This window comes from Neophocaena asiaeorientalis, unplaced genomic scaffold (assembly GCF_003031525.2).
Source record: "Neophocaena asiaeorientalis asiaeorientalis breed wild unplaced genomic scaffold, Neophocaena_asiaeorientalis_V1.1 scaffold232, whole genome shotgun sequence".
Classification (NCBI taxonomy): domain Eukaryota; kingdom Metazoa; phylum Chordata; class Mammalia; order Artiodactyla; family Phocoenidae; genus Neophocaena; species Neophocaena asiaeorientalis.
In genome coordinates this window covers 5192810-5218658 of record NW_020175672.1, presented here as the reverse complement: position 1 = coordinate 5218658, position 25849 = coordinate 5192810, and the positions used below count along the sequence as shown (strand labels likewise).

General features: G+C 45.3%; 1 protein-coding gene and 1 non-coding gene across 2 annotated transcripts in view; both read right to left on the bottom strand.

Annotated features, from left to right (window-relative positions):
- Positions 1–25849, bottom strand: part of BACH2 (BACH transcriptional regulator 2) — an 85556-nt gene that overhangs the window by 21941 nt on the left and 37766 nt on the right. Inside the window, exon 2 of the mRNA XM_024731835.1 lies at positions 3–703. Within this exon, the coding sequence (XP_024587603.1) occupies positions 3–703 (701 nt within the window). The remainder of the gene's footprint in view (positions 1–2; positions 704–25849) is intronic.
- TRNAK-UUU (transfer RNA lysine (anticodon UUU)) lies at positions 22117–22189 on the bottom strand. Its single transcript has one exon. It is a non-coding gene; the product is annotated as a tRNA-Lys (tRNA).

Here is a 25849-nt window from a genome sequence, read left to right as displayed (position 1 = left end):
GGGCGGGGCGGGGCTGTTTCCGGTCCATTTCCACGTCCCCGGCTCTGTCTCTGACGTCAGGCTCATCTCCAGACAGGCAGAGCGTGATGCTCTCTTCTTCGTTCTCTTCGCTGGGCGGCTCGCTTTTAATCTGCCCCATGGCAAGCCCCGGCTTGAGGCTGTTGCCAGAGTTCTCTTCACCGAATGTGCTTGCAAAACCTGAGGTACTGTGTGATGATGCGTTATAGACATTCTTGGTACATGCAAGCTGGTATTTCTTGTATCTGGGGTACTGCGTTAATGCGTCCTTTGCCGCGCTCTCCTTGGTGTCCGCGGGCACGTCGGACTCCGGCAGCAAAACTTCTTCCTTCTCTGCTACTGGGATGGCAGTGGCCTCAAAGCTGATGGGGTCTGCAAGCATCTGGTCCCTGGGGCAAGCCATCTTGGCCGTCTCCGAATCCATCGTCTCCTCCTCCTCTTCCTCTCCGGCGCTGTTCTCGCGGTCCTCGTGCGGGCGCTGGCACGCACCGTCCTTTCGGCACACAAACAGGCCATCCTCGCTGTTCAGGAGCTGGGTCTGCAGGAAGCTGAAGCAGGAGTCCTCCAGGTTGTGCATGCGCAGGAACTCGGCACAGCGGATGACCTCGCGGATGTTTTCTCTGCTGAGTAACAGCTTGGCGGTGTAGGCGAACTGCAACAGCGGCCCAAACCCCCTGGCCGTGACCTGCAAAACAAACAGGGGAATTGCCGACCGTTACCATCAGCACTGCTATTGTCCCGAATCCCTCAGCTGAAGCAAGATAACCAGACAGCGCTAATGTCCCAGGATAAAGACTGCAAAGGAGCAATTAATCTCGTCCTGGGTCAGCAGTGATTCTGCTTCCAGTAATTAGGGCCTGTCTCGTGCACGCCAGTGCTCTACTCATCACGACACACAGAATTGAAAATCATCAGGGTCAAGTGGCTAAACAAGATGACAGTGGGTTCAGTGTTTACACTAATGAAATATCCTGGCAAAAATGCACGGTAACAATGGGAAGCCTATTAATTTCCCTCCCCATCCATCCTGTTGAGAGCCACTGTACGTCAGGAGTGCTGTGATACTTCTCACAGCGCACTCGAGCCAAAGAAAGCATTATAGTTTTCTCGTCAACTGCAGAACTAGCAATATGGCCCTGTTAGAAACCGGAAAGTCCACGGGGTTTTGAAAATCGTTTTTCCCTCACAAAGTTAAAAAGAGACGTTGAAAGCAACTCCTGTTTTTTGCTCATTCATCATGGTTGCTAGTTGAGATGTTCCAGTCATCACGTCATATCCCATCTTACAATGATACTAGAGGTGACAGTCCAAAGCAGCGTTCTCAAAAAGAAATTAACTCCTGGCCCCTAAAAAGGGTGGAGGGTGGTTAGAGCTAAACAAGCCGGCTGTCATTTAAATGGCTGAAGTTGTTGAATGGCACAGGACATGGGCAACTCCTTCCCTAATTATAAGCAGCAGCTTTGCCACGCAGCTGTCTTCTTTCCTGGTAAATCTTCAGGGGCTGAGCCTACTGTCATGTGCCGCTTGTCCATTACACATTTTCCGCAGGCTGGAAACGTGCTATTTATGCACAGCTTGTGTACACGCGCATGCCTGCACGCACACACACGCTGAATGACTTAGACCATTAGAAATATGTTGCCCAAGGCCAGTTGTTCTTTCGAATGAAAATGGATTAAACTTGCCGGTGTTCAGGGCAGGCTTCCTTACCCTATACACAAAACCCACGCATCCTCTACGTTCTTGCAAGCACTGCTGACCCTATAAGGAAGGGAGGGGAGGCAGGTCCATGAATCATGTGTACAAAACAAATGAAAGCAGAGGTCATGGGGTCCTTGCTGGAAGCTACAGTGGCAGTGACTAAAAAATATCTGCTAGGGGAATAAGTGCAGAGCGAGACGAACCCGCAGGCTTTGGAGCTGACTGCCACGTGGATTGAATTCAGGACAGCACGCAGAGCCCAAACTCTTGTGAGGACCTATATCTGCTGTTCAAGATTCAACGCAGACATCAACTCTTCTGGGAGCCCTCTGCAAACTGCTCAGAGAGCGAATGACACCATCCTCTCAGCCTCCATATGCCTTCCCCAAGGGCAGTGCTCATTTCGTATCACTGCATTCTAAGGGAATGCCTAGTAAGGGAAATTTCTTAGACACATAGCTGAATGGAATTTTAATTGTTAATATTTTTGAAGTACTTTAAATACAATTCAAAAAAAATATTCTCCATCAGATACTGAGTCCTGAGATGTTTGGTTTAAAAAAGAAAAACCACAACAAAAACCCATGACTGCAAGACCCACATTGTAGTTCTACAAGGGCAATCATTGCCATCCCTTTTATTGTACTTAATTGTGTCAGTTTCTACCAGTAGACAGCAAAGCTTCTTCAGATGAGGGATTGTTTCACTTCTCTTTGTAACCCTGCACCTAAGGAGGGTCTCTAAACATCTAATAAAAGCTTGTATATTACTGAATATGTCTGAAGTCTAACTGTGTCCCTAACATACAACTATAGTGTCCAGGAGGTGACAACACACTCTGCTCGGTGAGTGCTGTCTCCAATTACTTTTGGAGCAAGGCACTGTGTAAACCAACAAACTACACCGATTAATCAATGGCAGGCAGGGGTGCTTATTTGTCACGTCCCCTAGCACCTATATTGAAAGGGAGTTCACCTGACCTACACTTTCGTTCTACTAAGCTGACACGGCAATAGATTCAGCAAATGTCTTTTTAATGTACTTTTCTCCCAGGAACCTATAAAAGGGAGTGTAAGGTAAGGAAGTACATATTGATAAGTAACCAAAGAAGGTTGATGACAATGTCACAGGACCTATTTCTTCATTGTAGCATGGCTCCACCACAAAGAGAAAATGGCAGAATCAAGGCAGAGCTGACCCCTCCATCAGTAAGCATCTTCTGCTCCGCTCCTAGGCAATCTGCCAATTGTAGAGTGGATAATACACATCTTGAGTTTTTGTTGTTGTTTTTTTGCGGTACACGGGCCTCTCACTGTTGTGGCCTCTCCCGTTGAGGAGCACAGGCTCCAGACGCGCAGGCTCAGCGGCCATGGCTCACGGGCCCAGCCGCTCCGCGGCATGTGGGATCTTCCCGGACCGGGGCACGAACCCGCGTCCCCTGCATCGGCAGGCGGACTCTCAACCACTGCGCCACCAGGGAAGCCCCACATCTTGAGTTTCGGCAGATGCGCTCGTTATACGGGAAATCGGGGAAACTCATCTTGATGCTATTTATGTTTTTTTTACACAGTCCTCCTCATATTCTCATCCCCATTTCTTTTTTATTTTGATGCGGTCTCAGTAAGCTGTACCACTATCCCCCACTGTGGCTGCTTTTAAAGAAAATTGCTAAAGAAGCTAAGGGACACTCTTGAGGATCACTAGAGCAGTCCTGGGCATCACCACTTGCCTCATGGCAGCAAAGAGCTGCAGAAAGCTTCTCCGCTCAGGGCCAAGCTAATACTTCAGTGTATGAGTGGGTCCAAGGATGCCAATAAGCACAGTCCCCACATCCCAAATCAGTTCATTGATCCTTTGGGGGCTCAGGAGACATGATGAGCTTGAGATGATCGTCACATGGTCATGAACGAGTCATGAATAAAAACAGGGTCGTAAAATGTCATTCAATCCCAGGTCAGAGAAAACGGTGTCCTCACCATGGAATTTCAAGAGCCCATAATTAGCTCTTCCCTCCTGCGAGTTTAAACCATGCTTCATCATATTTAATTCTGCTAAATTTTGCTCAGCTTCTGCGCGCAGGGCTTTGTCTAGAGAGTCAGTTACTATTCACCAAGCTCCTGCTAGCACCCAGCACCGTGCTAGCTGGTTCTCCTAACGCACTGGAAGGCAGGCATGATCGCCGCTATTTTGTAGACAAGGAAACTGAGAAGCAAGGAGGTGAAGGAGTGCGTCCAAGGTCCTAGAGCTAGTAAGTAGAGAGTTGGGATTTCAACCTAAGTGCTAAGGAAAATGGTTAAGTAAAAGACTCAGCCTTGTGCTCAAGAAACCTACAATTTAGCTTTGAAGAGGAGATAAGAACAATAAGTTAATTTTCAGGAACCACGTAAATCAACAATGGAAAGGCAAGATGACATGATCAGTTGTCAACTAAGAAATCCTGACCAGTTCAGGAGACGAGGAGACTGCTGAAGTCTGTGGGATCCCTTGAAGCAGGGACTTGTAAGCAGGACACCTGGAGTGTACTGAATTGCCCCCGACTGGGTCCGATCGGGGTCAAGGTTTGCTTTGATACAGTGGGTACCTTCTGAACTGCCACTACTGTCCCTTCCAGGAACCCATCTCTGGTGCATTTCAACCCAGTTGCAATAGCTCCAAATACACAAAACAGAAAGTGGGTGCCCATCACACATGCAGGCCAGTGTTAAAATAGGCAGTGGCTTTCTAAATATTGGTTTAGCCTCCATCTTGAGTAGCTTGCACTGTCTTTCCATTTTGAGGAATCATTTAAGCTCACGTACTCAGAAAGCAAATATCCAGGTACCGGCGTGAACCTGCATGTTTATGAAACTGGGTCCACAAGCCTGCATGGTTATTTACGTTCTGTTTGTAACAAGTAAGGCTCTGATAATGGGAAAAATAAGAGGGGGTAGGAGATGGAGAATCACCCACAAAACTAATGACCCATAACAATGTTATTTAAGAAGGTAATGATCGGGGCTTCCCTGGTGGTGCAGTGGTTGAGAATCTGCCTGCCGATGCAGGGGACACGGGTTCGAGCCCTGGTCTGGGAGGATCCCACATGCCGCGGAGCAACTAGGCCCGTGAGCCACAACTACTGAGCCTGCGCGTCTGGAGTCTGCGCTCTGCAGCAAGAGAGGCCGTGATAGTGAGAGGCCCACACACTGCCATGAAGAGTGGCCCCCGCTTGCCACAACTAGAGAAAGCCCTTGCACAGAAACGAAGACCCAACACAGCAAAAATAAAAAAAAAATAAATAAATAAAAGGTAATGATCATCAAGTTACAGTGGAATGAAGTGATGAGAAATAGCAAGCCAGTCCCAGCTCACTGGTATTAATGGAGCTGTGTTCCACTGCTCTCAGGGAAGCAGACACACCTAGGCTAAAAATCACCGGTCAGGAATGGCCCAAAGGAATGATAAACAAATGCAAAATACAGTATTAGGGGCACCTGGGATAATAGTCTTGCATTTTGAATGGAATCTTTTGGTTGAATCATTCTGAAGAGTGTTTTTTTCATCACATTATGGTTCCATAATGTGCAGTATACATTGTGCTACAGATGAGACTGGCTCATGTACTGGGCAGAATGGAGGGTGCCCTGGGGGACTAAGACCCGTGAGAGGTCAGGAAGCAATCCCGCCTCGCTCTCTGGTTGCTCCCAAGGAGGCGGTGGCCTCATCCAGCAGTTGGCACACACAAGGCGAGTGGCTCTGACCTTTGGGTTTAGGGCCTGAAAGAAACAAGGTCAGACTACCAGACTCGTGCACTGTGGTGTGAGTCCACATGCCACTCATGGGTTGAAAATCTGACCCACTGAAACTATGACCCTCCACCCTTTGTTCCCTTGGGTTCTGATGTATCATCTCTCTGCTGTGGAAGAAAGGAAGATGAAATGATGAAAATGCAGCTGGCAGAGGGCACGCTTGGGTGCTGTTTGCAGAGCCGGGGAGCTCATTCCCCCAGGACGTGGTCCGTGTGCTGCTGGACAGAGCTTGTGAAAGGAAACTTCTAACAGTTTTGCCACTCTGGATTATTACAGGGGTCAGGCATCTGGGCTTCAGGCATAAATTGAAAACAGGGTTTGGGAATTGTTATAAGACTTGGAACAGCATTTTCTACTCAAGCCATGTGATGAAGGTCTTCTCTGCTGGTTCTGGCAGTGTATATTCATGGCTGCAGCACTGAGCCCATCTACCCGAGCCTGATGTGATGGGTCAGGAGATCTGGGGACTGCGCCCCAGGAGAGGGGTGGCACGCTGCTCAAGGTCCCATAATCACAGCCTTACAAAACACGGAATCTTTTACTTTTAGCAACATCACGTCCTAATGGAGCTGGATCTCTCCTACACTGCTGGAGCAGGTGAGAGGAGGTAACAAAGCTATGCCGATGGGTTTTTGAAAACACTGACTTGGGTCGTATTTGCACAGCAAGGCGCTTGTCAAATAAAGAAAACAGCATCAGTGACAACTCACTCCTCCCTTCCACCTCCACAGTGCACTGCATCCCATTCTGCAGGCTGAAGACTGACTTAGCGATGAGGCATCGCTTCCAATCTTAATTTCCTATAATTAATATCCATATTATCACTTGTTTCTCCCCAAAGCAGCATGCTCTATAAGCATACTATATTCAGGATGTATTTGTTAAATTAACCTCACTATTTCAACAAAGCTCCTGGTTATTTTGGTACTAGTTTTAGTCAATGATAGAGCCAGACCAAGCAACTTGTTTCCATTCCTAAAGTAACAATACAAAAACTAAAGCAAGTTGATTATATGTACAAGTATATAATTTCATGCAGTGGGTTTTAAAAAAATTTGTGTTAGTGAATGTGGCTTAAAAGCATGAACTTAAGTGTCTTTTCTCCCCTGTGCAGGCTTGAATTTGGGTTTGCAGCCACAATACAAAGTTCCTCTCTTTTTTGTAAATCTGTCCCTGAGATTCTCTATGTGATCATTCAGTCATTACTATTTTTTGTTTACTCACTCATTCACTCATTCATTCACCAACCATGTTCTGGGCACTGACGGTGCACTGTGTGACATCTGAGGGCACCAGCTTTCTTGGATTCCAATTCCAGCTCTATGATGTACCAGCTGGGTAACTTGGGCTTCTTACTTAATCTTTCTGTGCTTCAGTTTCTCCAACTGTAAGACCAACAGTGCCTGCCTTGTAGTAAAACCTATGGAATATCTTCTAGCATTGAGTAACAGCTATTATTATTGCTGTTATTACAAAAATGAATAATATATAGTCTCCTTCTCCAAGGAACTAAGAGGGTGACCAGAGAGACAGATGTTCAACACAAAGGTCTACAATGTAATCGAAGTATGTAACAGGTATTTGCAGGGTGCTAAGGCAGGACCAAGCTGGGGGTAGTAACTCCTGAGTGTCAGCGTAGCCTTCCTAGAAGTGGTGACCTTTGCCCCAAGTATTGAAGGCTGAGTTGAAGTTCATTAGAATAAGTCAAAGAAGGGCCTGGCTCACTCCCTCATCTCCTTCAGGCTCTTCCTCAAATGCTACTTTCTCAGTGAGGCCCTTCCTGGGCCTCTAATCACAACTTCCAGCACCAGGACTGGCTACGTGATTTGCAGGATCCAGTGTAAAGTGGAAAGGTGGTCCTCTTGTTTGGAGATTCAGAACTTGAAGATGATGACAGGGTCCTTCTGAGCAGGGGACCCTAGGCAATTGCATAGGTCATAAGCCCTTGAATCTGGCCTTGTCAACACACATTTGCTACCTATGCCCTGCAGTTGAAATGGGCTCTGCTCCCTGATCTCAGTGGGGTGATGGCATCCTAGGGTAGAGCCAGTGAACTCCAATTGAGTGAAACTCCACAGGCTAGCTGGCACAGCTACTGGGATCAGCAGTGTAGGTCAGCAGTGACTGGCAAGATCATGAGTATCTTGGACTGAAATACATAGTCGGGCCACGAAGGTACTTTTTGGTTGGTGAAAAAAGAAGAAAATCATGTAGGTTAAGTGGACAAAGCCCTGCTTGAGTCTCTGTGATAGAATCATCATCCCACACTTGAGTCAGTTCACAGATCCAGGAACTCTTGAGGAAAGATCCTACAATAATCCAGGTTGCCGCTATGATTTCTTCTGTCACAAGGGTTTGCAGAAACATACATCTGGTAGTTTTCCTAAATCATGAACTAATACAAACTTTTTTAACTAAAAAACTTCAACAAAAAATTATGCAAAAACTGTTTAGATCAGAACCAAATCTATCTATATATCCTTCTCTGCCTATCTATGAACTAAAGTAGCACTAGTTTAATACAAATGTAACAGGACAGTTTTGTCTCTTAGCCTCATGCCCCACTCTTCTTTTGTTCTCTCCCCACTTCTACTGAGAAATAATTGACATACATCCCTATATACGTTTAAGGTGTACAGCATGATGGTTTGATTTACATATGATTACCACAACAGGTTCAGCTAACATCCATCTTCTCATATAGATACAGTAAAAAGAAAAAAATTCCCCTTGGGATAAGAACCCCTAGGATTTACTTTCTCGGCAACTCTCCTATATGTCATACCCACTCTCCTAATGTTCCCCTTTCTAATGCTGAAGCTGGGAGTTTTTATTTTTTTATTTATTAAATTTAAAAAAATATTTATTTAGGCTATGCCAGGCCTTAGTTGCAGCATGTGGGATCTTCATCGTGGCATGCAGGATCTTTTAGTTGTAGCATGCAGACTTCTTAGTTGTGGCATGCATGCAGGATCTAGTTCCCTGACCAGGGATCGAACCCAGGTCCCCTGAACTGGGGGCTCAGAGTCTTACCCACTGGACCACCAGGGAAGCCCCTGAGGTGGGATCTTCCCGGACCAGGACACAAACCCGTGTCCCCTGCATTAGAGGCTGGGAGTTTTTAAACTTTGTTTCCCAGGCTCCTTTGTCAGGTGATTTACTCTGCCAATAGGGGGCACTGGTGGGAGATCAGAGGTAGGAGGAAGGAAGCTGTGGTTCCCATTTCTTGTTCTCCTTCTCTGTCCTTCCCTGGTGGGGTGTCTGGAAGTGGTGGTCTTCTCCCCAGGTGCAGCCCCTCCTGCATGCTCAGAGGTCCCTTTTATTGCTCCAGCCCGGGCAGTGAGAGCTGCTTCTGTCCATCATTAATCACTGGGTTAAATCTCCTTCCACTTCCTGTTCTTTCAGTTTCCCAGCACCTGTGTAACCAATTCGCTGTCTTACACCCCCTCTATTTGAAACACCTGTCACGGTTTCTGTTTCCCTGACTCAGTCCTCATCCATTTTACAGACAACGAAGCCAAATGAGGTGAAGCCCAGAAAGCTCAGAAAGGTGAAGGGATCTTCCCAAAGTCACGTGTCTGGTCAGCCAGGGCTTCAACTCAAGCCTTCTGACTGCAGAGTTCAACTCTCCTGCTCCTTTCATACCAGTTGCTGTCTCTCTGAAGTACACCAGAAAAGGAATGATATTTCATATTTCAAGTTTTATTGCACTCTCTAAAACATTCACTTTTATACAGCTCTATCCAAAGAAGTCTGGCCAACTGAATGTGGTACTTCCCGGGTAGGAAGAAGGGTGAATTTCACATTTGGTTCTATCATTATTTACATGATTCAGATTCAGCGTCTAGATTTGTCCCAAAGAATGAAGCTAAAAGTGCTAAGTCCCTTTCCTGCCTGGTAAAACCTCGTAAATCTAGGGAGCTCTTCTATCGCATAGGAATTTGATAAATCAGCAGCTTCATTTCTTGGAATCTGGGAGGCATCAAAGCAGAAACGCCTTTCTGGCGGGGAGCCATGTGGGACCAAAGCTTTGTTCCAAATGAGAAAGGCAGCCTGATAAAGCTGATGCTTAGGGGGCAAGTCACGTGGCCCCTGCCTGTGTCAGCTGGCTCAGAATGATCGTGAGGCTACGTAACAGCCGGAACTGCCCCTGAGGTATTTGGTTGTCTCAGGTTGATGAGAAAAGGGAAGGGGAAGCAAGCATTCATTATCGTCTTTCCTGGGAACTGGCAGCACCTTGGCCCCGTGGAACCTTCATTTCACCCGGGTGATTTTACCCCTCATCTCACTCCTTCATGTGTGGCCTTAATTATTTTCTCATTCCGCTACAGATGGTTATATTTCCAGGTAAGCGATGGGCAAAAGTCCTATGTGATTCAAATATAAGGTACTGTATTCATATTTACTCTTTAAGCATACAATGAAAACAGAAAGTCTCTCTTCTGAAAGATTATGTAATGAAGCTCATGGAGTAATTTTTAAAAATTCAATTTCAGTATAACTGTAGATCTTAAAATAGGTATAAGATAGTAGTAACTTTTTACGTTTTTCAGTGTAAAATGAAAGTGAAAAGCAACCCACTCACTGGTAATGTAGTAAAACCTGCACATCTAGGTTTACAGTTTCATTCGAAAAACCACCTCCAACAGAAAATTATTCTTAAAACGATTTAAAAAATTACCTATTTTCCATCTGAATGACCCTCTCCCCTCTTTCAGGAAACCAATGATCTTTGTAGACAAGAATTTTCTTGAGTCAAGGTTTGGTTTTACCTCCTAGACCCCTCTAGTCCTTTCAAACCAACCAGCAACCGTTTGATATTCAACCAGAAAACACAAAGCATTTTTTAAAGCTTCTAGTCTTGAGAAGTTCAGTTCCTCATCAGAACCTTCTACTGCTTCTTCCTATTAAGCCAAAATTCCCATCCCTGAAACCTAACCAGTTATGAGCCCCTCTCCCCTCCTCATTGCCCCCCTCTGAAACATCTTGAGTTTGACTACGTCCCCAGCAGATACCTGGACTGAGTAAATGCTCTAGTCACTGAAACAGAGGACAGAACTGTCACCTCCCTCCTTCTAGAGCCTATTTTCTATGAATGCAATGATTTATTTCATTGCCACTTGTTACTTATGGTGCTACCAATTACCATCTCTGAGCTTTTTGTTTCTAGCACGTGCTACTGACAAGCCACGTGTCCATTTTAATCTTGCAAAATTGATTTCTTGACCCAAGAGTGTATACTTGTCTAGATAATCAGAAACTGTTTTTTTCTTATGTAAACTGTTCTCCTTTTCATTTTTTTGGCTGTGCCACGCGGCATGCGGGATCTTAGTTCCCCTACCAGGGATCAAACCCGCACCCCCTGCAGTGGAAGTGTGGAGTCTTAACCACTGGACTGCCAGGGAAGTCCCTCTAGGCAAACTTTTTAAGATCTACTTTCTTCCTTTTTTTGAAAACTATAATGCCATTTCTTCATCCCCAGACTTCTGATGCTTTGCTGGGCTCCACAGTTTCTCAAAGATTTTGACCTTAACAAGTTGTACCATCATTATGCCTATTTTTTTTTTCTGTACTTTGGGATCTTCAATTCCTTCAGACTGGGGGCTTAGGCGTTTTCTTCTACCTGGGGTTTCCATTTCTTTCTCCAAGTTTTTCTCAGTTTTCCATCTAATGAACATTCCCCATGGCATACAATACAGAGGTAACTCAGGGCTCTTTGTCATCCTCAATACTAAATGCTCAGCCCCAAGGAGCAGCTGTTCAGTTTCCTCGTCTTCTTGCTCCACAGAGAACAATATATTTGTTTTCCTTATCTGTCCCTCTTTGAAAGATCTCCACTCATTTTGGGCTTGGGTTTTCTTGATACTGTTTTTGTGGGTCCATATACCTTTTCATAGTCATTCATGTTTTTCTACCATTAAAAAAAAAAAGAAAATTTAGCTAAACAGAGAACTGCTGGCACAATTACCCTCCTTTGTTGAAACAAAAAAGGTCCTCATCTGAACTTTGTTTTGGGCATTCACAGACCTCCTGAGTCATCTTTCCCTGCATATACGTAATTTCTACATTTCTCTTATTTAAAAAAATCTCTCAAATGGTCATGAACCCCAAACTAGAAAACTCCTAAAAGAAAACATAGGGGAAAAGCTTCATAACACTGGATTTGGCAATGATTTCCTGGATATGACACCAAAAGCACAGGCAACAAAAGCAAATATAGACAAATGGGACTACATCAAGTTTAAAAACTTTTGTGCATCAAAGGACACAACAGAGTGAAAATGCAACTTATGGAATGGGAGAAAATATTTATGAATCCTATATTTAATAAGGGGTTAATATCCATAATATATAAAGAACTCCTATAACTCAACAACAACAAAATAATCAAATAATCTGATTTTTAAAAAAGGCAAAAGACTTGAATAGGTATTTTTCCAAAGGCGATATATAAATTGCCAACAAGCTTATGAAAGATGCTCAACATCACTAATCATCAGAGAAATACAAATCAAAACCACAATAAGATGTCACCTCATACCCACTAGGATGGCTACTATCAAAAAAGGAGAAAATAAGTATTGGCAAAGATGTGGAGAAATCTGGAAGCCTTGTGCGGAGTTGGTGGGACTGTAAAATGGTGCAATCACTATGGAAGAAGAGTACGAACATTCCTCAAAAGATTAAAAATAGAACTACCATTTGATCCAGCAATCCCACTTCTGGGTATATATCCAAAAGAATCAAAAGCAGGAGGTATTGTACACACCCATGTTCACAGCAGCACTGTTTACAGTAGCCAAGAAATGGAAGCAACCCACATGTCCATTGGTGGATGAATGGATAAACAAAATGTGGTATATATATATATACAATGGAATACTGTGCAGCCTTAAAAAGGAAGGAAATCCTGTCACATGCTACAATATGGATAAACCTTGAGGTCGGTATACTAAGTGAAGTAAGTCGGTCACAAAAAGACAAATACTGCATGATTCCACTTATATGAGGTACCTAAAGTAGTCAAATTCATAGATACAGAAAGTAGAATGGTGGTGACCAGGGGCTGGGGTCAGAGGGGAAGGGAGGTGGTCCTTTAATGGGTTATAGAATTTCAGATTTGCAGGGTTATGAGTTCTGGAGATCTGTTTCATAACAATGTGACTATTTTTAAAGTAAGATGAATGCTTGACGGACATTAGTATAGGACACTTAAAAATGGTTAAGATGGTAAATTCATGTTGTGCTTTTTAAAATCACAATAAAAAGGTCTTGAAATATTTTGGACTATGCAAAATCTCCTCTTTGATGATTATGTTCTCTAAAATGATATGGTCTCTTTTAAGGTTTCTCTCATGTACACTCTTGTCAGTTCCTTTTAGTTAGTCAGTATCAGGACCAGAAGAGCAATTCTACCCTCAAACTCTCCACCCTCTTAAAGGTGAAACTGCCGATAAGGCACATCAATGATCACTCAGGTATTCTTTCTATTAGTTGAAGAGAATTCTGATAGCTATTTATATAGTTGAAGTTCTGTATCATGCCTCTCCTTTGCCCTAATCTTGTAAATGGGAATTGGAACATGGAGCTGGTAATTGCTCTGACTCTACAACCCATAAAGAACTCCTACTACACTATCAGTTTTGTTTCTCTCTTTTCTAATCTCTTCCTAGTGCTCTTTTGAAGGCTCCTGCCTTCATGTTTCTTGACTTGCTTACAGAGCTTCTGCATATATGGTGCTGCTCTGCTTTTCTTCCCAGTTGGTGACATTTTTAATTTGAATATGGAATTCCTTCTCAGCCACGTCTCGATGTGACGCCCTTTTGCTTGCCAGGGTACGTGGGTTACCTAAGAAATTCTATGTATCACCCTGGCAACAATCTCCAATTCAATTTAATTACCCCTGCTTCACTCACTGATAGATAGACATTGGAAACTGTAAATATTGCTTCTGTCTTCCCCTTCTCCGTGGCTTATCCAATGATTCACCAGATACTCCTCACTTTCACATAAATGTCAAACCTGCTTGCTTCTGTGATAATTGGTGTCATGAGTTTAGCAGGATATTCGTCTCCCTCCCCCTCCCCCCTTTCAGTTTAAAGCACGAGACTTATGTGCTGTGGGTTCTCAATAACTATTGGTTGAACTGAATTGAGCTAACCCTAGTTAACGCCTGCCGGGGCAAGCAGAGGATTTGAGTCCTTCTTTCACATGACAATCCATCACATATTCGAAGACATCTGTCGTGCCTGGTTAGGGAATCTTTTTTCCCTTCAAGAACTGAAGTCATATTTTCCATCTGAAATGAAAACTGAAGAACTGACAGATCACACATCTCTTATGGAAAATGTTATTTTCTTCTTGACCTCTGGAAGCAAGTGGGTTTATTTTTTATTTTATTTATTATTTATTTATTTAAAATTTATTTTTGGCTGCATTGGGTCTTTGTTGCTGCATGAGGGCTTTCTCTAGTTGCAGAGACCGGGGGCTAATCTTCTTGAGGTGCGGTGGCTTCTCACTGTGGTGGCTTCTCTTGTTGCGGAGCACGGGCTGTAGGTGTGCGGGCTTCACTAGTTGTGGCTTGCAGGCTCAGTAGTTGTGGCGCACGGGCTTAGTTGCTCTGCAGCATGTGGGATCTTCCCAGAACAGGGCTTGAACCTTTGTCCTCTGCGTTGGCAGGCAGATTCTCAACCACTGTGCCACCAGGGAAGTCTAGCAAGTGGGTTTACATTCCACTAATACCCCAATCGCCATGACGACTCTGTGCCACCAAGGGAGGATCACTGGTCTTTAGTGGGGAAAGTAATCTGACCCTGACAACTTGGGCAACTCTGCTGTCATTTCCCCTTTCATTTGCAAAACAGGAATAAATAAATAGGGACATGCTGAAGAAATTCAGATAATACATTTGAAAGGCTTTTGAGACACAAACACTAAAAATTCTAAAAAGATGTGTACCGTCTTTTCAAGCAGAGCTTTTCCATTTGCGATGGAAGTGGGTGTTACTGTGGCTCACAGAAGGAACAAAGCTACAGATTTTGCCTTATGGGTATGGTATCCAAGAGCAATAGAAGTATTTCTACCGTCTTTAGTTTCCTTCATCTCAGTCCTTTACTAACCACCCTAAAACAGAAGTCAAGGCGTGCTGACTGGGTTATCCAAGGCTGTATGGTAAGCCGGGGTAAATGCATATATGGAAACCAGACGTTTTGCCAAAGGGACTGTATACTTCTGATTTCCACTCCCCTCTCCTGTTTCCACAGTGGGCTCTGCCAATGGGGAAGAGTCAATGCTGATGCAATGCAGGCACCATCTGTGCTCTGTGAGGACTTAAACAGCGGCCATCAACACAAAGCTTCCCTATGTAAGCTGGACAACGGCTGCCCTGGAGCCGAAGGACTCGCAGATGGAACACACAGCTCTGTAGAAATCAGGGCTGCAGGAATCGTTAGGACACAATACCCACACTCCTGGATGGGAGCATGAAGTCAAGTTTGTCACTCAGCCACTTCCTCTCCTTTCCCCCTATTTCTCATCTTTTCTATGTGTGATTCCCGACATCAAGGGAGGGAATGAAGAGCACGCCGATTCCATCCATCAGCGTGGCCAGGGCTGCCATTTTTTTTTTTGTGGTACACGGGCCTCTCACTGTTGTGGCCTCTCCCATTGAGGAGCACGGGCTCCGGATGTGCAGGCTCAGCGGCCATGGCTCACGGGCCCAGCCACTCCGCGGCACGTGGGATCTTCCCGGACCGGGGCATGAACCCGTGTCCCCTGCATCGGCAGGCGGACTCTCAACCACTGCGCCACCAGGGAAGCCCAGGGCTGCCGGTTTTGCCTGGATCTGCTGGGCTCTGGCCCTGTAGCCTTCCACAGCCTTCCCTGGGACACTAGGGCGCCAGACTTGCAAATGACATCAAGGGGACAGGGAGCAAGCTTTGCTGAGAAGGGCAGTGTGCCGGGACTTGAGACTTCTGGGGCATGAAGGCAGGGGCCTGTTTTGGACAGTGGTGTCATCTCTGGTAGCACTGCTAATGCAGGTGAGACAGAATTTCCACCAATGACTGGGTGGCTGTATCCAGTTTCTGTGGGGCTGAAACACACTTTTTATGCTAACTTAGGGGATGGTGAGAAAAGGAAATAAGTCACAGGTGCATCCAAAATGCACCTTGGAGGCTGTTCTGGGCCACCTATTTTGAATGTGGCTTGGAACTGTTACGAAAGATCTCTTTACTTACAGCTTCGAACTAGGGAAACACCTTTTCTGCTATAAATAAAGATAACCAAGCATCCTGAAAACAAACTTCTGATTTTTGACAAACACCAACTCTCAAGAACAAAACAAGGTGTTTTGTTTTGGGTGAATCAAAGTATTTCTGAATATACCTTTAAGGATGCGAGTTGGGGCTTCCCTGGTGGCACAGTGATTGAGAGCCCGCCTGCTGATGCAGGGGGCATGGGTTTGTGCCCCGGTCCAGGAAGATCCCACATGCCATGGAGCAGCTGGGCCTGTGAGTCACGGCCGCTGAGCCTGCGTGTCTGGAGCCTGTGCTCCGCAACAGGAGAGGCCACAACAGTGAGAGGCCCGCGTACCGCAAAAAAAAAAAAAAAAAAAAAAAGGATGCGAGTTAAGGCACCAACAATATTTCTAACAAACCATAATGCAAAACAAGCCCTCCAGTTTCCTCACACTATTATAGTAGGAAATACTTGGCTCCTGGCAGGGAGGACCCTCCACAGCAGATTATCAGCAGCCTTCCAGAGCAGCGGAGCTTTGAAAACCTCACCCAAGCTAGCAGGTGTCTGCACAGCACTGTCATTTCTTTTTTTTAAATTTTATTTATTTTTGGCTGCGTTGGGTCTTCGTTGCTACGTGCGGGCTTTTTCTAGTTGCAACGAGCGGGAGCTATACTCTTCGTTGCAGTGCGCGGGCTTCTCATGCTGGTGGCTTCTCTTTTTGTGGAGCATGGGCTCTAGGTGTATGGACTGCAGTAGCTGTGGAACGTGGGCTCAGCAGTTGTGGCTCGCGGGCTCTAGAGCGCAGGCTCAGTAGTTGTGGCCACGGGCTTAGCTGCTCTACGGCATGTGGGGTCTTCTGGATCAGAGCTCGAACCCGTGTCCCCTGCGTTGGCAGGAGGATTCTTAACCACTAGCAGTGTCATTTCTTTAACAAGCATAGTATCCCAGGGCTTAAGAATCTCTAGGTAGAGTCATCATTGTGGTAAAAATACTGATACTCAAAGCAAAAGGGAAAACTAATACCACTTCTCCACTCATGACCTCTCTCCTCTCTGTTGATACCATCTTTCCTCTCTCCTGCACCTTGATGACCTTTCTGGATCCTCAATCCCAGGGAGGCTGGAGAGTCTTTGGGTAAATGCTCCCGACATGGACTGTGTTTCCAGCAGCAACGCCCTGCTTTAGAAAGCAAACTATTTTTTTTTTTTTTGGCCGCGTGGCATGTGGTATCTTAGTTCCCCAACCAGGGATCGAATCTGCACCCCCTGCATTGGAAGCACGGAGTTTTAACCACTGGACCACCAGTGAAGTCCCTACAGAGCAAACTTAATTCTCTTCCATCTGATCTTCCAGATTGCTCCCCAACTGACCCCCCTTTCTGTCTCATCTCCAGTTATCCTCTTGAGCCAGACCGCCAGCCTTTCTCTGGCCTTCTAGCATTCGCTCAAGCTGTGCTCACTGCCTGGATGCATTCTTCACTTTGCTTTACTGATTCCAACCGTACCTGTGACATCTGTGGAGGACAGGGGAGGGGGTGTCCATCAGTATGGAATGCAAGGCCAGGGGAAACCCTTGCAAAGGAGGTGGCAATTAAACTGGACACCTCCCACCCACCCACCTGGACAACAGCTACTGCCTATAGACCCCCAGACCCTGGCATTCAATCACATGAGTGCTGTTTTGCATTGTTATCTGAATGTGGTGCCTTTTAAAACAATTTTATTTTATTTACAATGTTGTGTTAATTTCTGCTGTACAGAAAAGCGATTCAGTTATACATATATTCTTTTTCATATTCTTTTCCATTATGGTTTATCATAAGATATTGAATATTGTTCCCTGTGCTATAGAGTAGGACCTTGTTGTTTATCCACTCTATATATAATAGTTTGCATCTGCTAATCCCAAACTCCCACTCCTTCCTCACCCCCACTTCCTCCCTCTTGGCACCCACAGGTCTGTTCTTTATGTCTGTGAGTCTGTTTCTGTTTTGTAGATAAGGTCATTTGTGTCATATTTCAGATTCCATATATAAGTGATATCATATGGCATTTGTCTTTCTCTTTCTGACTTTCTCTGCTTAGTATGATAATCTCTAGGTCCATCTATGTTGCTGCTAATGTGTTGTGCCTGTCTTGATGAGAAATTCCTGGAGGTCTACTTTTCATGTGCCACCTGCGTGTATTCTAATAAAGTCTCACAAGTCTTCCTGCGTTGTCAGGAAGAGTTCGTTACTTCTTCTCAGAAGGCATTAGCATTACACATTTCAAAAGCATTAACAAAAGGTCACATTTTCATGTCAATTAGATGATACAGTATTCACAAAAGGCTAAATGATAGGAAATCATTAGACCCCAGAGCAGTGCTTGGGGCCATGAGGATTTCTGTGTACATCCTAGGTGTCTCGCATAAACAAGATGTGAGTCAATAATCAATCCAAAAATATTTACTCAAGCATTTGCTGTGTTGGGTGCTAAGGTGAATTTGAAAGAAGCAAAAACTAGTCTTACCCTGGAGGAACTCAGGATGTATTCCAGAGAATACAACTATCCCATAGTTGCAGAGAATAATTAAATGTCAAACGATACATTGTTGTGACTCCTGGTACAACAGAAAGTGCGAGAAGAGGCATGGGTATGGGCTGTCTGACAGCACTAAGCTTGAATGCGAGCTGGCGGAGGACAGGAGAGCATACAACCCATACCCTCAGATACTGTGACCCTGACCTTGGCCAATGTCAAAAACAGCCTCATGGCTGTCTAGGAAAGAATCTAGGATTTAACACCCTTGTCTGTTTGAGAGAAACCAGTGTCCTCCGATCCATTTGAATGAAACTTCAACTGGATCTCGTAAAAGGGACGCCAAGGTAGAAACAGAAACGATCTGTTGGGAGAGGCTAACGGTGCTTAGAAAGCCATAGAGCACAACAGTTGGGGTTTCAGAAGGGCACCCGTATACCATCGCCGTAGAAGCTGCAGGAGCTGGAAGTTGGTTTGAAAGTGAAGGCTGGGAGAGTTAAGTGGACGAGCGAAACTGTTTCTTCCTTAGCATGCTAAGTGAGACTCATAGGACTTTACAACTGCGGCACGGGGGCACTTCTAGATCAGCTTGAGAAAAAGCAAAAGCAAAATCCACTTTTATACTAAAGCAGGAAAAACGACATAGCAGGGAAGATATTTCAGAAAGTTAAACCGGAAAAAAAGAATATAAGGTAACGAAGCAAAATGGTGAAATGTCTAAGAAGCAACTGCAATAAGAAAAAGAAGCTGGGCGGGGTCAGAGTTCACAGGTAGTTCCAGGGGACACTGAGAGCCACGGAGGCCATGTGAAGTCCAGTGTCCCCCTTGAGGGCGTGCTGTCCTGCCAGCTCTGGGATGGGGTCTTGCGCTGCCCTGTTCCCAGCTGTGCCCCTGAAGCAAAGCACTGCCCCCAGCCAGCTCCAAAGACAGTTCTACATCCTTACTCTTGGTGGGAAGAGAATCCAGTTTGCCCCTCACCACAGTCACAGCGCGGACACCAGAACACTTTATCTGGCATTTGGAAGGAAAAGAATGTCAAAGGGGCTTTTATTGCACCTGACCAGATAATTAGGTAATTAGCACTGTTGACTGATAGGGTACATCTACATGCACCTGTATATCTCTAGGGAGGCATATTTTCAAAAATGTACTATCAAGTGCTTTTTATTATAAATTTTTTTTTTTCCTGGAGAGCATTTCATTTCTCAAAAAGGATGCCAGCCACGTTTCCTTTCCACGCCAGTATGGCCCTTTTTCGCTTTGTCAAGCTGGACTGCAAACAGAAAAGAAGCGAAGCTGTTTCTAATCCCCCATGGATCTTACAACAAGCCCTGAAGCACGGGCTGGCTCCTTTCTCCCCGCCAGGCGCCCACCTTCGGGTCGGGGCGGTGGTGTTGGGGGAAGCACTGTTTAGGAATGTGGTCTTGCTGAAAAACAGAGAATACCAGGAGAGGTAGCGCAAGGACAAAAGAGATGTACAGATTTGGGTCGCAGGGCAAGTCAGAGAAAGAGAACGAGGCAAGGGGAAGCCAGTTGCCTCAAAAAACTTACGTGGCATCTGAATGGTGTACTTTTTGGGCGGAAAAAGGGAATTTGGAACCTGTCATTTGTTCATCACACAGAAAACATTCTTAGCTGATCATAATGAAAGAAACCTAAAAAAGGCCATTTAATTTGTTCTTCGTTCATCCTGGACGATAACATGACTTCTTTATGCAACTTCTCAATCTGATTGCTAGCCCATCACTAAGTCTGTGCACAGGGAGGATTCTCTGAGTAGGCTTTTCCTCCTGCATGCTGAATTTCCTTCAGCTTTAAGAGGAAGAGTGGAGTAAACAGTCTAAGTGATTTGGTGCACTTTTACTTGTATAGTGTTAATAACACTTTAGAGCTGGCATCACCCCGGTCGTTTTAGTTCACCTTCGCCACTCAGTGATACAGGAGCACCTGCGTCAATCTGGCCAGCGTGCAGCCTCACGTGGAGACCAGTGGGTCCCAGTTCCACCACTGTCTTAGCAGGAATAGGTGTGTGAGCTGAGGACTGTGTCACAAGACGAGGCAGTGAGACAAGGCAGTTCTCCCCACAGGGGTTCACGATATGGGAAGCTTCTGGTGACCACCTCGGCAATGTAGGGCACAGACCCCCTTATTCCTTTACCAAATGAATACTGACCACCTCCCATAGTTCCATAGAGTCTCAGGTGCTGGGGGGATCAAATAATGAATAAGGAAGAAAGGGTGCCTGGTCTGAGAGGTTCTAGGCTGATGAGACAGAGACAAGTCAGCAGCTGATAAGAGCTGGAATGGGTGGGGTACAAGTGCTGGCAGAAGGGGGTCTGGCTCTGAGGAAGTGGCACCCAGGCTGAAGCCTGGGTGAGGATCAGCTAGGTATTGGGAGGGAACTGGTGGATCCTGTGGAAGAAAAGGAATGTGCAAAGACACAGGAGAGAACCCGGCCCACAGCGAGGGACGGCAGAAGTACAGCTGTGGTGGGCGCAAGGATGGTGGGATGGGGGGACGGGGGGTGTGGAAGAGAGATGTGAACAGATTAGAGAGGCCATAAGGAGGAAGAGCGGGAGGTGTGTGAGGACCCAATTCAAGACTGAGAATGATTAAAAGAGGGTCACAGTGCTTCTAGCTCACTAACCAAAGCCATAACCTGGACACCACATCAGTGACAGTAAGGTTCCAGTCGGAAGCCGTTTGGGCCACGCCTCATATTTCCCTGTGTGACGGTTTCAGCAGGAATTAACGTTCACAGGAGCAACCAAGGTACTTTAGGATTCAGAGTCATCCATTACTGAGGGGGATGTGGCTCAGAATTCTGTAGCCTAGAGCTTTCTTTAAGGGAAGACAACCATTGATGCCAGTTATTTTAGCTACTGCATGATGTAGGATTTTTTTTTTTTTTTTTTGCGGTACGTGGGCCTCTCACTGTTGTGGCCTCTCCCGTTGGGGAGCACAGGCTCTGGACGCGCAGGCTCAGCGGCCATGGCTCACGGGCCCAGCCGCTCCGCGGCATGTGGGATCTTCCCGAGCCGGGGCACAAACCCGTGTCCCCTGCATCGGCAGGCGGACTCTCAACCACTGTGCCACCAGGGAAGCCCATGATGTAGGACTTTTAAAAACAGCCAACTTGCCCAATAAATCATTCTGGTCTGGCAATGAGAAAGAGCTGAAAGTTCTTACAGAATGTGAGGAGTCCATTTTTTTAAAAATTTAAATAAAGATGAATGGAAGAGAGACGAACTAGCATAACATGAGATGGCTTGTTGAAAATAGCAACGGTCACAGATGGAGAAAGGCAACCTTCCTCCTGTCCACTGAGTCTGGTGTTAACTGGGGAGCAGCTGACCAGTTCCATGGCCACGGTCCATACAGTTTCTTCCATCATCACTTGAGTGGACTTCAAACTGCAAAGTGGACTTTCTGACTCTGACCCTCCTGCCTCCCTCTTGTAAGAACTCTTGTGATTACACTGAACCCAACTGGATGATCCAGGATCATCTCCCTATCTCGAGATCCTTAACTGAATCCCAGGCTTTGGGGATTAAGACGTAGACATCTTTTGTAGAGAACAAACGTATGGACACCAAGGGGGGAAAGCGGCGGGAGGGTGGGGTGGTGATGGGATGAACTGGGAGATTGGGATTGACATATATACATGGATGTGTATAAAATGGATAACGAATAAGAACCTGCTGTATAAAAAAATAAATAAAATAAAACTCACCCCCCCCAATCCAACAAACAACAACAAAAAGATGTAGACATCTTTGAGGGACCATTACTCTACCTACCACACTGTTTTGGGTTTCTTTTGGCCGCGCTGCGTGTCTTGCGGGATGTCTTAGTTCCCCAACCGGGGATTGAACCCTGGACCATGGCAGTAAAAGTGCCAAATCCTAACCACTGGACCGCCAGGGAATTCCCCACACTGGGTTATTATAAAATCTACAGAGCTCGTTTCTCAGATGTGTCTTTTTTTTTTTAATTAATTAATTTAATTTATTTATTTTTGGCTGTGTTGGGTCTTTGTTGCTGCGTGCGGGCTTTCTCTAGTTGCGGTGAGCGGGAGCTACTCCTCGTTGTGGTGGCTTCTCTTGTTGCGGAGCACAGGCACTAGGGCACGCGGGCTTCAGTAGTTGTGGCACGTGGGCCCTAGAGCGCAGGCTCAGTAGTTGTGACGCACGGGCTTAGCTGCTCCGTGGCATGTGGGATCTTCCCGGACCAGGGCTCAAACCCATGTCCCCTGCATTGGCAGGCGGACTCTTAACCACTGCACCACCAGGGAAGTCCTCAGATGTGTCTTATGCTTTCAGTGCTTCAAAACTGAGGCTGCAGACAAAGGCAAGTCCTTATGTAAGCCAAGGTGACCTAGATATTCAGGTCTTTATGTGATCAAGTGGTGTGAACTGAGGAGTCATCAGTGGGTAAAGTGAAGAAAAAGCACGAAAATTTCAGATCTCAGGTATTGTCTCTTTGCTTTCATTTTACATTTAGATTTTTTCAGCATCTTTTTCATTATTTCTTGTGTAAAGGCAAATTTCTAGTGCTGGGTTCACAGGGACTTCTGTGTGGCAGAGGGAAACCTTGAACAAAGGCTGGAGAGACTTGCTGTCTCCACTCCTACAGCTGACACGTTTGTGACCCCAGGCCTTAGTTTCCACCTGTTAAAAACCCAGCACTTACATCTTTAATGAGCATTCCTATTGTCATCACTGAGGCCAAGGGTTAAGAACATGGGCTCTGGAGTCAGGTTCCCTAGGCTCATATTTTGGCTCCTTAATTTAGGAGCTGACCTTCAGGCAAGTTAATTAATCTCTCTTGCCCCAGTTTCCTCATCTGGCCTATGGGAGTAATAACAGTAGCAATCCTATAGCGACAATGAGTTAAACATGTAAAGTGCATGGAGCAGTGCCTGGCACACAGTGAATGCTCAATAAAGGTTGTTTTTGTTTGTTTTGTTTTTTTGCAGTATGAGGGCCTCTCACTGCTGTGGCCTCTCCCGTTGCGGAGCACAGGCTCCGGACGCACAGGCTCAGCGGCCATGGCTCACGGGCCCAGCCGCTCCGCGGCATGTGGGATCTTCCCAGACCGGGGCACGAACCCCTGTCCCCTGCATCGGCAGGCGGACTCTCAACCACTGCGCCACCCGGGAAGCCCTCAATGAAGGTTATTTTTAATCATCATCATCACTAGATTAGACCCAAGGGATGTACGAAAGCGAAAATATAGCCCTTTTTCTTAGTGCTGGGTCAGATGACTTTTAAGATCAAGGTTTTATGATTCCCAGTATATCATGGAAGAAAAGCACCCCCTTGACTTCCTCACTTCCCATGCATCATGTTGCACTAGCAAGATCTTTTAATATTTCTCCTTGCTGAGAAGTGAGGGCACCAAGTCAAAATTGATGTGCAAAAATTACTGTCCCATTATCACCTGCTGGCCTTGCTAATAAATCTTAGCTTAATGAAGCATATGTATCCTTTCAGAAGAATAGGACATAACCCAAACTAGAGAGATATGGGCTCTAGCTTGTTTAAAACAGTACCTTAAAAAAGCTCACTGCAGGGGCTTCCCTGGTGGCGCAGTGGTTGCGAGTCCGCCTGCCGATGCAGGGGACACGGGTTCGTGCCCCGGTCCGGGAAGATCCCACATGCCGCGAAGCAGCTAGGCCCGTGAGCCATGGCCGCTGAGCCTGTGCGTCCGGAGCCTGTGCTCCGCAACGGGAGAGGCCACAACAGTGAGAGGCCCGCGTACCGCAAAAACAAAAAACAAAAAACAAAAAAACTCACTGCATAACTGCATGCCCATATATACAAATGCTATAATTTTCTTGGGTCAAAGATCATTTTCAAAAAGCAAGCACATATAGTGGAATCTTAAAAAAAAAAAAAAAGATACAAATGAACTTATTTCCAAAACAGAAAGAGACTCACAAACATAGAAAACAAACGTATGGTTCCAAAGGGGAAAAGGGTGGGGGAGGGATAAGTCAGGAGTTAGGGATTAACAGACACATACTGCTTTATATAAAATAGATAACTAACAAGGACCTACTATATAGCACAGGGAACTATACTCAATATTTTATAATAACCTATGAAGGAAAAGAATCTGAAAAAGAATATATATATATATATATATCTGAATCACTGTGCTGGACACCTGAAACTAACACAATATTGTAAATCAAGTATACTTCAATTAAAAAATCTACAGTTGAAAGCTAAAAAAAACCAACATAAGCACATACACATCTATACTCGTGGCAGCTTTTAAAGCAGCTTCTACAAGGTTCAACAAGTTATTTTTGAGAGTAGGCCTTCAAATAGCTCTCCTCCACTTGAAATCTGAAGTGTGGAAAGTGGAGTGGATGTATGTTCTACGGAAAGAGTCGGCAATAAAATATAGAGGACACTTACAGCTGTAGTAAGCTAGGAGGAGTTTATACAGTGAGTTTTAAATCAGACTCAGAATTGGCTGGTGTTATCCACTGAAAAAAATCCCATTGAGTTTGGCCTCCTGAGGATTTTTTCTGGGTGAGGCAGACCCTCGACCAGGCAAAGCTTCAGATGCAGACTTCTCTATTTTCAAAAGGATCTGAAGAGCCAGAAATTTTGCTAATGGAATACAGGAATGAAAATGAATATTACATTTCTACTTGGCTAGCAGCTACCTTGGTATTAAAATTGGCTGATTTAGTTCTGTCCTAGTGGCTGAAATTCTTCCATCTTATTATTACCTCTTTAAAGAGACTTGAACAACTTCATTTATTCTTTCTCTGTCTCTCCTCCTTTTCTTTCTTCTATTCAAACACTTCTACAAAACATAGTGTTCCATTAAAAGAAAGCCAAGGGCTTCCCTAGTGGCGCAGTGGTTGAGAGTCCACCTGCTGATGCAAGGGACACGGGTTCGTGCTCCGGTCCGGGAAGATCCCACATGCTGCAGAGCGGCTGGGCCCGTGAGCCATGGCCGCTGAGCCTGTGCATCCGGAGCCTGTGCTCCGCAACGGGAGAGGCCAGTGAGAGGCCCACGTACCGCAAAAAAAAAAAAAAAGCCAACCCTGTAAGTCCACTGAACTTCTTCTTTTGTTCCTCTGATAATAAAATCTTTGTTATTTTGCTCAAGTTATCGTCATATTCACTAGGCACACAACAGGTGCTCAATAAAGTTGGTTTTTTCCTTCTTTCTCTCCTTGGTCCCTATGTGGTAACGCATTTCTTCCTTTAGTCTTTGGTTTACAAACCACTTGCTATATCATTGACTCCAAGAGCCTCCTTCAGACTCTCCATCATTTATTGGGAAGCTTAGCCCAAACTGAGATAACTCTCATAAGACATTTTGGAAGTAAAAAGGTTCAGAAAAAAACAACGTCCCACTTATCAAAAATGAAGTGCTTTTGTTCTCATTTCAGATCTCGTGGCACAAGGGAAGTATCAGCTTTCAGAGGTCCCCATGAAATATTCGACAAGATATGTGAAATGTTTCTCTTCATTTGGGCTGCTTGTTTCATAATACAGTCGATGTGTTTCACGAGAAAAACAAGGTCAATTCAATTGATCCAACAACTGAATTGTCAGT